The sequence below is a fragment of the Schistocerca piceifrons genome, chromosome 7 (assembly GCF_021461385.2).
Source record: "Schistocerca piceifrons isolate TAMUIC-IGC-003096 chromosome 7, iqSchPice1.1, whole genome shotgun sequence".
NCBI lineage: Eukaryota > Metazoa > Arthropoda > Insecta > Orthoptera > Acrididae > Schistocerca > Schistocerca piceifrons.
In genome coordinates this window covers 270,771,793-270,783,855 of record NC_060144.1, presented here as the reverse complement: position 1 = coordinate 270,783,855, position 12,063 = coordinate 270,771,793, and the positions used below count along the sequence as shown (strand labels likewise).

At 45.6% G+C, this 12,063-nt stretch overlaps 1 protein-coding gene across 1 annotated transcript in view; it reads left to right on the top strand.

The window, feature by feature from the left end:
• The window catches only part of LOC124805115 (proteasome subunit alpha type-1), a 42,630-nt gene that overhangs the window by 7,073 nt on the left and 23,494 nt on the right, over positions 1-12,063 (top strand). Inside the window, exon 2 of the mRNA XM_047265568.1 lies at positions 2,205-2,455. Coding sequence (XP_047121524.1) covers positions 2,205-2,455 — 251 coding nt within the window. The remainder of the gene's footprint in view (positions 1-2,204; positions 2,456-12,063) is intronic.

Sequence of the window (12,063 nt, the reverse complement as noted above, 5' to 3'; positions counted from 1 at the left end):
GAGACTTAAGTCATAAATAATATATTCTTCTTCTCTATTTACAACAGTCTGCCATTGCTGGGGTAACTTTTTGATTCAGCTATGTAGAAATCACTTGGTTTTGAGGTGAAGAACTCATCAAGTCACGTTCAGAATGAATTTTCATCTAGAAAGAAAGTTTCTTGAACATTGTTAAGAGAGTGGAAAATCTGGGCGCACAAGATCATGTGAATAAGGTGCAAACGGAATGACTTCCCAACCCAACTCCTGTATAGTGTTTATTATCAGTCTAGCAGAACACTGGTGGGCATTACTGTGGAGTAACATGACTTCACAGTCTTCCTGGTCATTGTTCTTGGACTGCATCTGCAAGATGTCTCAGTTGTTGACAATAAATGTCAGCAGTGATGGTTACACTTCGGGGAAGCAATTTGTAGTACATCACACCATTGCTGTTCCACCAGATCCATCTTTGTGTGTGTGTGTGTGTGTGTGTGTGTGTGTGTGTGTTTCTACAGGGATTTGCTGGTTTGTGTGGGCTCAACCACTCTTTCTTTTACCTGACGTTAGCATAAAGACACCATTTCTCATCACCAGTGACAATACAGAATAGGAATGGCTGGCGTTGTTCATGAGCCAATTGATGGCAAGCATGCAGAGATGCACGTGTGCCAACCCACTGATTTTTGTGATTTCGGCTTGGGGCTTGCAATACCCATCCACCCAATTTTTGGACCTTCCTCTTTGCATGTAGATGTCACATTATGGTCGAATGATGACAGTTCATCACATTTTCCAGTTCTCGAGTACACTGATTTGTATCATTTTGGATTAATGGGTTGAAATGATCTTTGTCAAACCCCATAGGTGATCCTGAATGCGGAGAGTCGCTAATGTCAAAACGATTCTGCTTAAAATGAGAAAACCGTTTTTTTGTCGTGCTCTGTCCAGTGGCATTATCGTCATATATGGCACAAATGTTTCTGGCTGCCTCCAGTGCTGCCATCCCACTGTTGAACTCAAACAGAAGAATATGTTGAAAATGTTTAGATTTCTCCATTTGGCATTCCATTTTCTAGCATCCATAGCTCCACTCAGTATCTCAAAATGACAAAAGTACAATCCTAAACTTGGGTAGCAATAGTGAACTACAAATAAAAAATTACGCTTGATAAATAAGGCCATAGCAATCAGGATACCAAAATGCAAAACAAAAATCCTGTAAACTTAGGCATCAACCTAGTAAGTTACTATCCTTCTACAATTTTAACCATTAAAAATTATTTTATTGTTTGAGAAATGTCCTTCGTAGGGCATTATATTGATGGAAATTTCAAAAAACAGCTTTTTCTACTATAGTTTGGGCGAAATTATCAAAATGGGAGATGTATCTGTAAAATATCACAGTTCTTGGTGTGCATTTGTAAGCACATGACAAAGTACATCTTTCACTGGTTTTAACAGTTGCGTTTCAAGTTAATGCCAAGCAGTGTTTTTGTAGGTTTGTGATTAAGTGTTGCTGTTTGTAGTAACTCCCATTGATGCTGAGTCAGAAGACAATAATATTTCATTTTACTTTTTATGAAGATCTCGTGCTGTAAGGTAGGAAATGGTTCATTTTTATTTCCTACAAGTCATTAGGTAAGTGCATTTTGTAAACTTTTTAACTGATGCTTACTGCATTCTAATTTCAGTACTTTCTGTCTTGAATGTAAGTATTGATACACTGTTCCTGCTGTACTTTAGCTTTTTATCCAGTATAATCCATCCTTTGATTTAGATTTTATAGTTTGAATAAATAGTGTTACAGTAAACCATTAAAATCTGAGAAACTAAAATATCTTGTATAGTATCTTCATTGTTTGGACATTATTTTATCTATTTTTTTTTACTTTCTCTTTTTCCCCTCTATTCAGTTCACTTGTTTTCTTTTATCACCTCTCAGAACTTGTATTTTCTAACCTGTTGACCCCCAGTTTCCCCATTTGTGAGCGCGCCCACGCACGCGCGCGGCGCACACACACACACACACACACACACACACACACACACGCACACACACACACACTCTTATTAACTCATCTTTACTATAGCTCCTTGTGAACAACCGCAATGGCACCCAGTACTATTAGCATAGTGAAAAGTTTTGTTTCCACAATCACCTAACATCTCTCTGTATTGTAATTTGTCTAGCATAAGCATAATAGTAATAATTCTGTTTACAGTTCAGAAACCAATACGACAGTGATGTCACTGTCTGGAGTCCTCAAGGTCGTTTACATCAAGTGGAATATGCTATGGAAGCTGTGAAACTGGGCTCAGCTACAGTAGGATTAAAAAATAGAACACATGCTGTGCTTATTGCTCTGAAACGAGCATCATCTGAACTCTCTGCTCATCAGAAAAAGATTATTCCAATCGATTCTCATGTTGGCATTTCGATAGCTGGTTTGACAGCAGATGCTAGAATTCTCAGGTATGAAGTAAAAAAGAAAAATTTTTAAAAAAGTTTGCTGAGTTTGAAATTTTTCAATACATTACCAGATAATTATTTGTGTTTTAAGAGATGTTGAATGGGAAAATTCAGTCACAGATTGCCACTTTATGGTAAGTAGAAATGTGTTTATTTTCACATTTAGATTCAAAACCCTCTTCAGAGTTTCCTTCATTGGAGACTAATGAAACTTTTGTCCAATCCTCACAATGTATATTTATGTAGGCATTTGCACCCGAGCTTCAGACTGAAACTTCCAACATTCCACAGTCTGACTTGTAGAACATCATCTTTTCATTCTCTGTTTAATAATTTCATCATGGTTACCTCTCCATTAGAAGCCCGCTCCCGGAGATTGGTATGGGGAACTATTCCGGAATCTTTTGCCACTCCCCCCCTGGGGGCTCAACGCTCTTTGGTGAGATGAAATTTGTCTTGCCCAACGATCCTGTTTCTCACTTGTAAATAAGCAAGTCAGTTACATCCTGTTGAAAATGTAACCATGAGCACTAAACAGGTGTGGAATTTCCTTTGAGTATTTTAAATGAAAAAGGGGGAATTACATTCAGAAATTTTGATAGTGATATTTTAGTTATTTTTGTCGAATACATTTAACATGATTACCATTTGAAATTTTTGGATGAAATATTTGTGCCACCTAAAGCTGCAGGCAATTCGGTTGAAGAGGAGTGGACATCTCTGAAAAGGGCAATCACAGAAATTGGACAGACAGAAATAGTTACCAGAAAGGTTCAGCAAGCAGAGGTCCACATTCTGAGTCTGATGGGCATTTCTGTTCATAGCAAACTCTACTCCATTATACCATTTAATGCTGCTGTTAATATTAACTTATATTCATCTGGCCCGTAATCCTTATCTTTTTCCATTTCAATCCACTGACTCCCACCACGTGTAGATTGAGCCTTTCCATTTTCCTTTTCAGATTTTGTAGCTTCCCTATCACATTCAAACTTCCAACATTTCACAGTCTGACTTGTAGAACATCATCTTTTCATTCTCTGTTTCATAATTTTATCATGGTTACCTCTCCATTGGAAGCCCACTCCCGGAGATCGGTATGAGGAAACATTCTGGAATCTTTTGCCACCCCCCCTCCCCCCTCACGCCCCACCCCAGGGGGCTCAGTGCTGTTCGGTGAGTGCGCGCTTGGTTACCAAGGGGCCCCTGCCTTTGCAGCACCACTTCCTCTGATTGTACTGCAAACCTACACTTCAATTATCCCTTTCCTCCACTGACTTTCTGGCAGATGGCCTGGACTTTGATCATGATTTTGGTTTGATTTCTGGTCTCACTCTTGGTGCTATCTTCACCTCCCATTTATGATTATATGGTCCCCATTATTGGGTTTGACCTGGCAGATTTTCCAAATTTTACAGAAGTGCATGTTGTGCAGGGGATGTTGCCCACTGTGGTTTATGCTCCAGCTCTGTGCCCTTCCAGCCTGACGCCCTTCCTTCCTGTTGTTCATTGAAACCCCAGCATGGGAGCCATTCTGTTGTGGGAGAGGGAGGCTCATCAAGTACCTGCATGATGGTAGCCCACTGACCCCACAGGGATCGCTTTATTGGTGCCTGTGCTGCACACTCCCCTTGTTTGCCATGGAGTATGTGGCCATTACGAAGAGGGCACAGGTACTCCCTGAAATTGATTACTGGCCAGGAAGCTGTTGCTGTGGCTGTGTGGCACCCATGGGGAGAGCCCTGTTCTGAGTGGGTGCTACCATGAAAGATAGTTCGCACATGAAGCAACTTAAGCTTTCTCCCACTGGTGGTCAGATGACCCCAGCAGTCTCTTTGTATGGAAAGGTTTCATATGGTGCAATGAAGTACAATCATAACGTGTTCCTTCTGTGGCCACGTCATGGGAAGAACATAGGACTAGATGACAAGGAGCAAAATCCTCTCCCTAATATGTGGTCTTTATCAGGACTGATGGGGACATCATTTTGGCCACGAAGCCTTTACTTTTTGTTGAAGACCTTGAGGACAAATATGGGGAAGTTGCAACCATCTCTGAGATGAAGAGCAGTTTCCTCTTGATTAAAATGTCACTTCTTGCCCAGTCACAGGCGCTGCTCTATTGTGAAAAGTTGGGTGGCATTCCCGTGACTGTCACTCCCCACAAGAGTCCCAATATGATCCAGGGCATCACTTATCACTGTGATCTTCTTTTGCAGTCTGGCAATGAACTGTGGGCCAACTTGGAATGACGGGGTGTGCACTTCATCCATTGTGTCCATCGGGTACTAAGAAAAAATAGAGTTGCTACCAGGGCCTTCATCTAGGCTTTCGAGGGTGATATGTTGCCTGAGAAGGTCAAGGTGATGTTCTACCAGTGTAACGTAAAACCCTGTGTTCCCTGTCCGATGAGATGCTTCAGGTATATGAAGTTCGGACATATGTTTTCCCATTGCACCACCACTCCTGTCTGTAGGATTTGTGGACACCCTCTGCACTTGAACACGTTTCTTGTGCCCCCCCCCCCCCCCCCCCCCCAACTGTGTAAACTGTAGTGAGCTCCATTCGCCCTGTTCACCAGATTGCTCCATTTTTAAGCATGAAAAGAGTATAAGACCCTGGAGTATGTCACATATCAAGAGGGCAGAAAAGAAGTATGATCGTCTTAACCCATAAAAGTGACTCAATCTGACACTGCAGATGCAACATCGTTGCCTTCTCTGTCATTTGTGCTTTCCCCTGTTGCGCCTCTTACAGTGAGCCCTTGGAGCTGCCTGCTAATACCTGCCTCGCTGGTGGGTTGGAGGCATTCCTGGTGCTTCCATCACATCCACTTCAGGAGCGTTGACTTCCCACCTGCCATGTACATTGGTCTCCATCCCCCAGCTGAAGGCACCTCACCCTCCCCCAGCTTCTCTAGCTTGGAAGGGGTCCCTTGGAACTCTTCCTTTCACAGTTCTTGCTGGTCCACAGCTAGACACCAACCAGTGGCGGAAGGAACTACAGGCTGCTGGCTGTCAGACTTCTCATTCTTCCTCAGTTGTTGAAACCAATTCAGGGAAACCTTCTCAATCTTCGTCTTCTCAGGAGAAAGAGGAGGTTACAAGAAGGGGAAAAAGGAGTCCTCGAAGATGAAGGAAACTCCAAGACCCCCACATCGCTCCACTGTGCCTGTTGTCCTGTGCCCAAGGTGGAGATCGTGGTGGCACCTGATGCACCAGATCTCCGCAGGCAGTGTGCCATAGAACTTATGTCAGTGGATCCCCGACATCTCAACTGGTAGCAGAACATAATCTGTCCCCATCCTGCCCCCACCTTTTACCTGGTTGCTTCATGTCCACACAGTTTCCAGACAGTCTGACCCTTCAGTGGAATTGTAAAGGATTTTTCCACCACATGGCGGAGCTATGGCAGCTTTTAAGCACGTACCCTGCATTCTGTATCGCCATCCTCTAGAGGTGGTTTCCAGCACCTTGGACCCTTGCCGTTTGTGACTGCCGAGCTTATTTTAAGAATCATACTAACTATGAGAGGGTATCAGGTGGAGTTTATACATATGTACTGGACTCTATGTACACTGATCTTGCGCCTCTTGATACACCTTTGGAGGCTGTGGCTGTTCGGGTAAGGGCACATCAGTATTTTCCATCTGTAGTGTCCTGCGGTCAGCAGGAAAAAAACTAACAATCAATTTGAACACACTTTATTATAATTAAAGAAAAGTGCCTCTTGGCATACACTAAGTTTTAAAGGCAAGAACAACAAGAAAACGCCACAACTCTGGTGGTGGCAAACCAGATAATAAAACAAGAAAATGGAAGAAAACACTGACCAAAACCTACTCTGCCAATTATAAAATACAACGTGCTACTACAATGCTACGGCAAGTGTATACAGTGCTAGGGCCGGCGTAAGTACTGGCCAGAGCTGTCCCTAGCGGTAGGCAACAACTTCATTCTGACTGTCTGGGCTTGCTTATAAAGCCAGGTCGGTGGAGTGCTACATGAGTCATATGAGTTCCGATTGGTGGAACAGTCACATGTTGTCTGGCGAAGTAGTTCTGTGTTTGTTTGGAAAGCCTGTTATTCTTTATATCCGCTGATGATGTTTCTCTCCATGCTCGTGCAAGGAGGTCGGCAACCCATATTGCGTGTCTGTTGTGCGAGCCCTCTAAATAAGGGTCCGCTACGACATTTCTTCCCCTGGGAAAAAAATGCACAGCACCACAAACGTCCATAGGAGTAGAGGCATGCTGGTCAACGTCTATCGGTTTGTGGCCAGCATGGATGGGAGGTGGCGATGCAGCATGAGTGGCTGGCGGTGGAGGCAGCGGCTGAGGCGGAGGCAGAAGCAGAGGTTCTGCCACAGGGCGGCTGGCAGTAGGCACTGGCTGCTCCCCAGGGGTGTCCTAGTCCACCAGACGGGAGTGTAACTGGTTGAGATGCCGGCGGGTGGCGGAGCAGTAAGCCCACCGGAGAGATGCCATTGCCCAGCTGCAGAGCTTGGTGATGACTGCAGAGCTTGGTGATGACTGCAGAGCTTGGTGATGACTGCAGAGCTTGGTGATGACTGCAGAGCTTGGTGATGACTGCAGAGCTTGGTGATGACTGCAGAGCTTGGTGATGACTGCAGAGCTTGGTGATGACTGCAGAGCTTGGTGATGACTGCAGAGCCTGGTGATGACTGCAGAGCCTGGTGATGACTGCAGAGCCTGGTGATGACTGCAGAGCTTGGTGATGACCGCAGGCACCCAGTGCACCTGTGGATGAGAGAAGTTCTGCACCCAGACCTCCTGCCCGATACAAAAGGAGTGCATCAGCTTGTGGGCAGGAGGGTGAGAATCCTTGGGAACCAGGACAGATAAGGGAGAGCAGAATGGCCAACCGTGAAGTATCTCCACTGGATTTTTACCAGCATAGGGGGCAGCATGGTATGTAGCCAAAAAAGCAGCATGGCCTGTTCCAGCAGCTGATGGCTCAGCAGCTTATCGAGCTTGGTCTTGAACGTTCGCACAAAACATTCTGCCCGGCCGTTTCATGCAAGTTGAAAAGGAGCAGTCTGGATGAGGGAAATACCATTGTCAGCACAGAATTGCTTGAACTTGGCTGAAGTAAACTGTGGACCATTATCCATAACAATTGTTTTGGGGACTCCTTTGACAGCAAAAAGGCGCCTGAGAATTTTGATAGTCTCAGCAGAATTGGTGTTAATCATGTAGGAGACACAAGAGTATCCCAAACCAGAGTTGATCAGCATAAGCCACTGGGAACTATGGATGGAAACATTCCCCTGGAGCAGCTGCATCCGGCCACAAAAAATACTGGCGCGGGGGTGCTGCCTGACGTGTTAGGCACATGGTGCAGGGTGATGTGAGGGAGGCAGCATCTTTATCCAAACCACACCATTAAAGGTGTCTGTAGGCCAGCTATTTGGTGAGGACGATGCCCCAATGGCCAGCATGGAGGAGATCAAGGACACGGCAGTGCAACACGTGCGTTATGACCACCCGGGGAATGTTGGAATCACTATGCAAAAGGATGACTCCACTGTGGAAAAAGAGACTGTGCTGATGATCCCAAAAATGTTGGACCTCTGCATTGCGGACACTGCAACGGCTGGTCGGCCAACCCACAGCGATTTGGCAGCAGATAGCTTGCAGTACCTGATCCTGAGCGATGGCCCACCGGACCACATCTGCATCCAACGGAAGCACGTCCAGAGCTGCGTCCATGTCTGGTTCCACATGGAAACAAACCAAGGGGGAGGCGTCAAACACACGATCCACCTTGGCAGGCTGCCGGGACAGAAAATCAGCATTTGTGTGCCATTCAGAGGTGCGATAGATAATATCAAAGTCAAACGTCATCAGGAAGAGTGCCCAATGCTGGAGGCAGTGCGCCTTCCGGGTGGGCACAGCGACACCCAGATGAAACAAAGAAACCAAAAGTTTGTGGTCGGTCGGCAGAGTGAAATGACAACTATACGTGAAATTGTAGATTATCTTCAGGGTGAAAATCAGTGCCAAAGCGTCCTTTTCAATTTGACTGTATTTGGTTTGAGCATTGGTCAATTTTTTGGATGCAAAAATCACCGTTCTCTCAACACCATTGACAATGTGCTATAGTACCGCACCCAGGCCATAGTCTGAGGCATCGGCGGCGGCGACGAGGGGCAGGGAAGGATCGCAAGCAGCCAGACAAGGAGGGCAGGAGAGAGTTGGGACGTGTGAAAGCCTGCTCACACACTTTGTCCTAAACCCAAGGCGCACCCTTGTGCAATAGCCCTGTCAGAGGCACTGAAATCTCGGCGGCACGGGGTATAAAATGCCAATAATAGTTGATTTGACCGAGGACAGATTTCAGTTGCTTCACGTTGGGGGGAGGAAGCAGGTTTTGAATCACCTCTACATACTCCTTAGAGGTATGGAGGCCACAGGCATCAATCATGAAGCCAAGATAACTAATCTCTCGCACAAAAAAGTCACCCTTTTCCTTCCAGTAATGTAGGTTAGCCTAAAAAAAAAACTTGAAACAGCTGATTCAGCTTGTCCACGAGGTCCACCGCTTATGAGCCATCGACAATGACATCGTCCAGATAATTGGCTGCACCGAGTACCTGGCTTGTGAGGCGTCCCAAATAACGTTGGAAAATGGCGTGGCCAGTGGCAATGCCAAACGGGAGGTGGTTGTACCAGAAAAGGCCACATGGTGTATTGATGACTAGGCTCTGCTGCGATTCCTCATACAACGGCAGCTGCAAATAAGCATTGTGCACATCAGTTTGGGTGAAAATGGTTGCTCCAGTAAGACGTGTGAGTATGTCATCCACCGATGGGACATGATATGCATTGATGATGGCCTGAGAATTGACTGAGACCTTAAAATTGCCACATATACATAAAGCACCATTGGGCTTCTCGACTGTCACAATAAACATCGCCCAGTGACTGTGTGACAGGAGAAAGGATGCCTTCGCCTTGTAAGTGGTGAAGTTCCCTCTGGAGCCGGTTGCGGAGAGCAAAGGGGACTGGGCGGACCTTAAAAAAATAAAGAACAGCAGAGGGAAGATATTGAACAGGTGCAGTGAAACCCTTCACCCCAGGTGTGGAGGATGAGAACAACGTTTTGTATTTGCTGAGCAATGAGGCAAGGAGGGTATCCAATGAGGGAATCGACACCGCCAGTACCGCGTACTGCACTGATAAACCCAGATGACCAAAAATGTCCACACCCAGAAGGTTAGTAGCACTGGGGGATCCGACCACCAAAAACTGAGTGGTCAAGGAACGACTGTTGTAAGAGATTTGTGTGGAAAAAACACTCAACTGATAGTAATTACTGAAATTGTGCAAGGCGCGAGTGAACAGAGATAAAGCCAGTGAACCCAAGCATTGGTATGTGGCACCATCCACAATAGAAATGGATGATGCTGTATCAATTTGGAAGACCACCGTAACATGCGCGACCTCCGAGGTAAGGAGAAAACGGGCACCCGACTGGGGAATGGTGGAGAATACTTGGCCGTCAATGGAATCCGAGGCTTCCAGGTCCAGAGGTGATGATTCGTGACGAGCTTGTGTGTCAGCTGGAAGTGTGGCATCTCTGCGATATTTCTGCGAAGCCTGACACACCACGGCGATATGGCCCGCTCGGCTGCAAGCTTACTTCTTGCTCACCGAAGGGGGCACTCTGACTGTTGGTGAGTCCAGAAACAGTCTGGACAGGATGGAAGCTCGGTGAAAGACTTCCTTCACAGGATGGCTCAATGGATCAATGAGACTTCTGCTCGGCGCTAGGCAACTGGCGAGATGTGCAAACAGCTAGATCAAGACGCGGTTGTTGTAGCTGGTGAAATTATTCAAACACGCAAATGATTGGCAGACAGATGTTGAGGGATGGATCCTGTAACTTCAAAATATCAGCCCGTAGACCCTCATCTGGTGCATGAAACACCACCATATCGCGAATCAACGAAAAGGAATAAGACTGCTTGCAGGCAATGTTCATGTCTGACCTAGTGACTTTCAACAAGAAAAGACACTCTGATGGGTGGAGGTGACATATATTTGTGCATCAAAGTACTCAGAAAAGGCAGCCCTTAATATGGGTAAATGAGAGATCACGAGGGGACTGCTCAGGGTTCAATTGTTGAACTAAACGATACCCCTGTGGTCCAACTGTTGCTAAATAAAAGCCCGACTTCGATTTTCGTTGTGGATCCCATGTACCATTAAATGTTGTTCCAACCGTTTGACGTAATTTGACCATGCTTTGACAGACCTATCGAAAGCCAGAAACATTGATGGAGCGACGTGCCAAGTGTTCAATTTACCTGCAATGGAATCAACTCTATGAGCTACCTCTTGCAACACTGGGGAGTTAGGGCAGAATTCTGACCTTGTGAGTGTTGCCTGAATCTGCTGTAGATTTTCCACCAAGGACTGAAGAAGTTCCTCTGAGGAGGCCATTTCGTTTGAAAATGAAAGTTTTATCCTAATCATCAATAACTGTAGTGTCCTGTGGTCGGCAGGAAAAAAACTAAGTCAATTTGGACACACTTTATTTTAATTACAGAAAAATGCATTCTTGGCATACACAAAGTTTTAAAGGGAAGGACAACAAGAAAACTCCACAACTCTTGTGCTGGCTAACCAGATAAAGAAACAAGACAATGGAAGAAAATACTGACCAAAATCTACTCTTCCAGTTACAAAATACAACGTGCTACTCCAATGCTGTGGTGAGTGTATACAGTTCTAGGCCCGGCGTAAGTACTGGCTGGAGCTGTTCCTAGCGGTAGGTAAACACTGCCATTCTGACTGTCCCGGCATGCTTATAAAGTCAGGTCGGCAGAGTGCTACATGAGTCATTTGAGTTCTGATTGGTGGAACAGTGTCACATGTTTTCTGGCGAACTAGTTCCGCGTTTATTTAGAAAGCCTGTTATTGTTTATATCTGCTGGTGATGTTTCTCTCCACACTTCTTCAAGGAGGTTGGCAACCCAACTTGCCTGTCGGTTGTGCGGGCCCTCTAAATAAGGGGCTGCTGTGACACCATCTATAATGTTCATCTCCTTCCTGATGATGTTGTGTCCCAGGATGTGTACTGTCTTCATTACTCTCTCAGCTCTCTAAATTATCTGGTGCGACGTATTCTCGATTTCTGGTTTGCAGCCAAACAGATGGGGACTCATTTCAGACCACAAAGCCTCAGTTTTTTGTGGAAAATTTAGAGGACAAGTTTGCAGAAGTTGAGGGCATGTCTAAAACGAGATCTGGAGCAGTCCTCATGCAGACAGTATCCCCAACACAGTCATGGGCATTGCTTGCTTGTGACAAGCTCGGTGATGCTGCAGTCTCCATTACGCCTCATAAGAGCCTCAATATGGTTCAGGGGCTTATTTTTCATCGTGACCTGTTGTTGCAGTCTGACGACGAGCTCCGTGCAAATCTGGAATGGCGTGGTGTGCACTTTGTACGACATGTCTTCGGGGGACCTAAAGATAGTAGGGTCTCCACCGGGTACCTTCATCTTGGCTTTCGAGGGAGACACCCTGCCCTAGAAGGTCAAGGTGGCGATATATCAATGTGATGTTAGGCCTTATGTCCCTCCT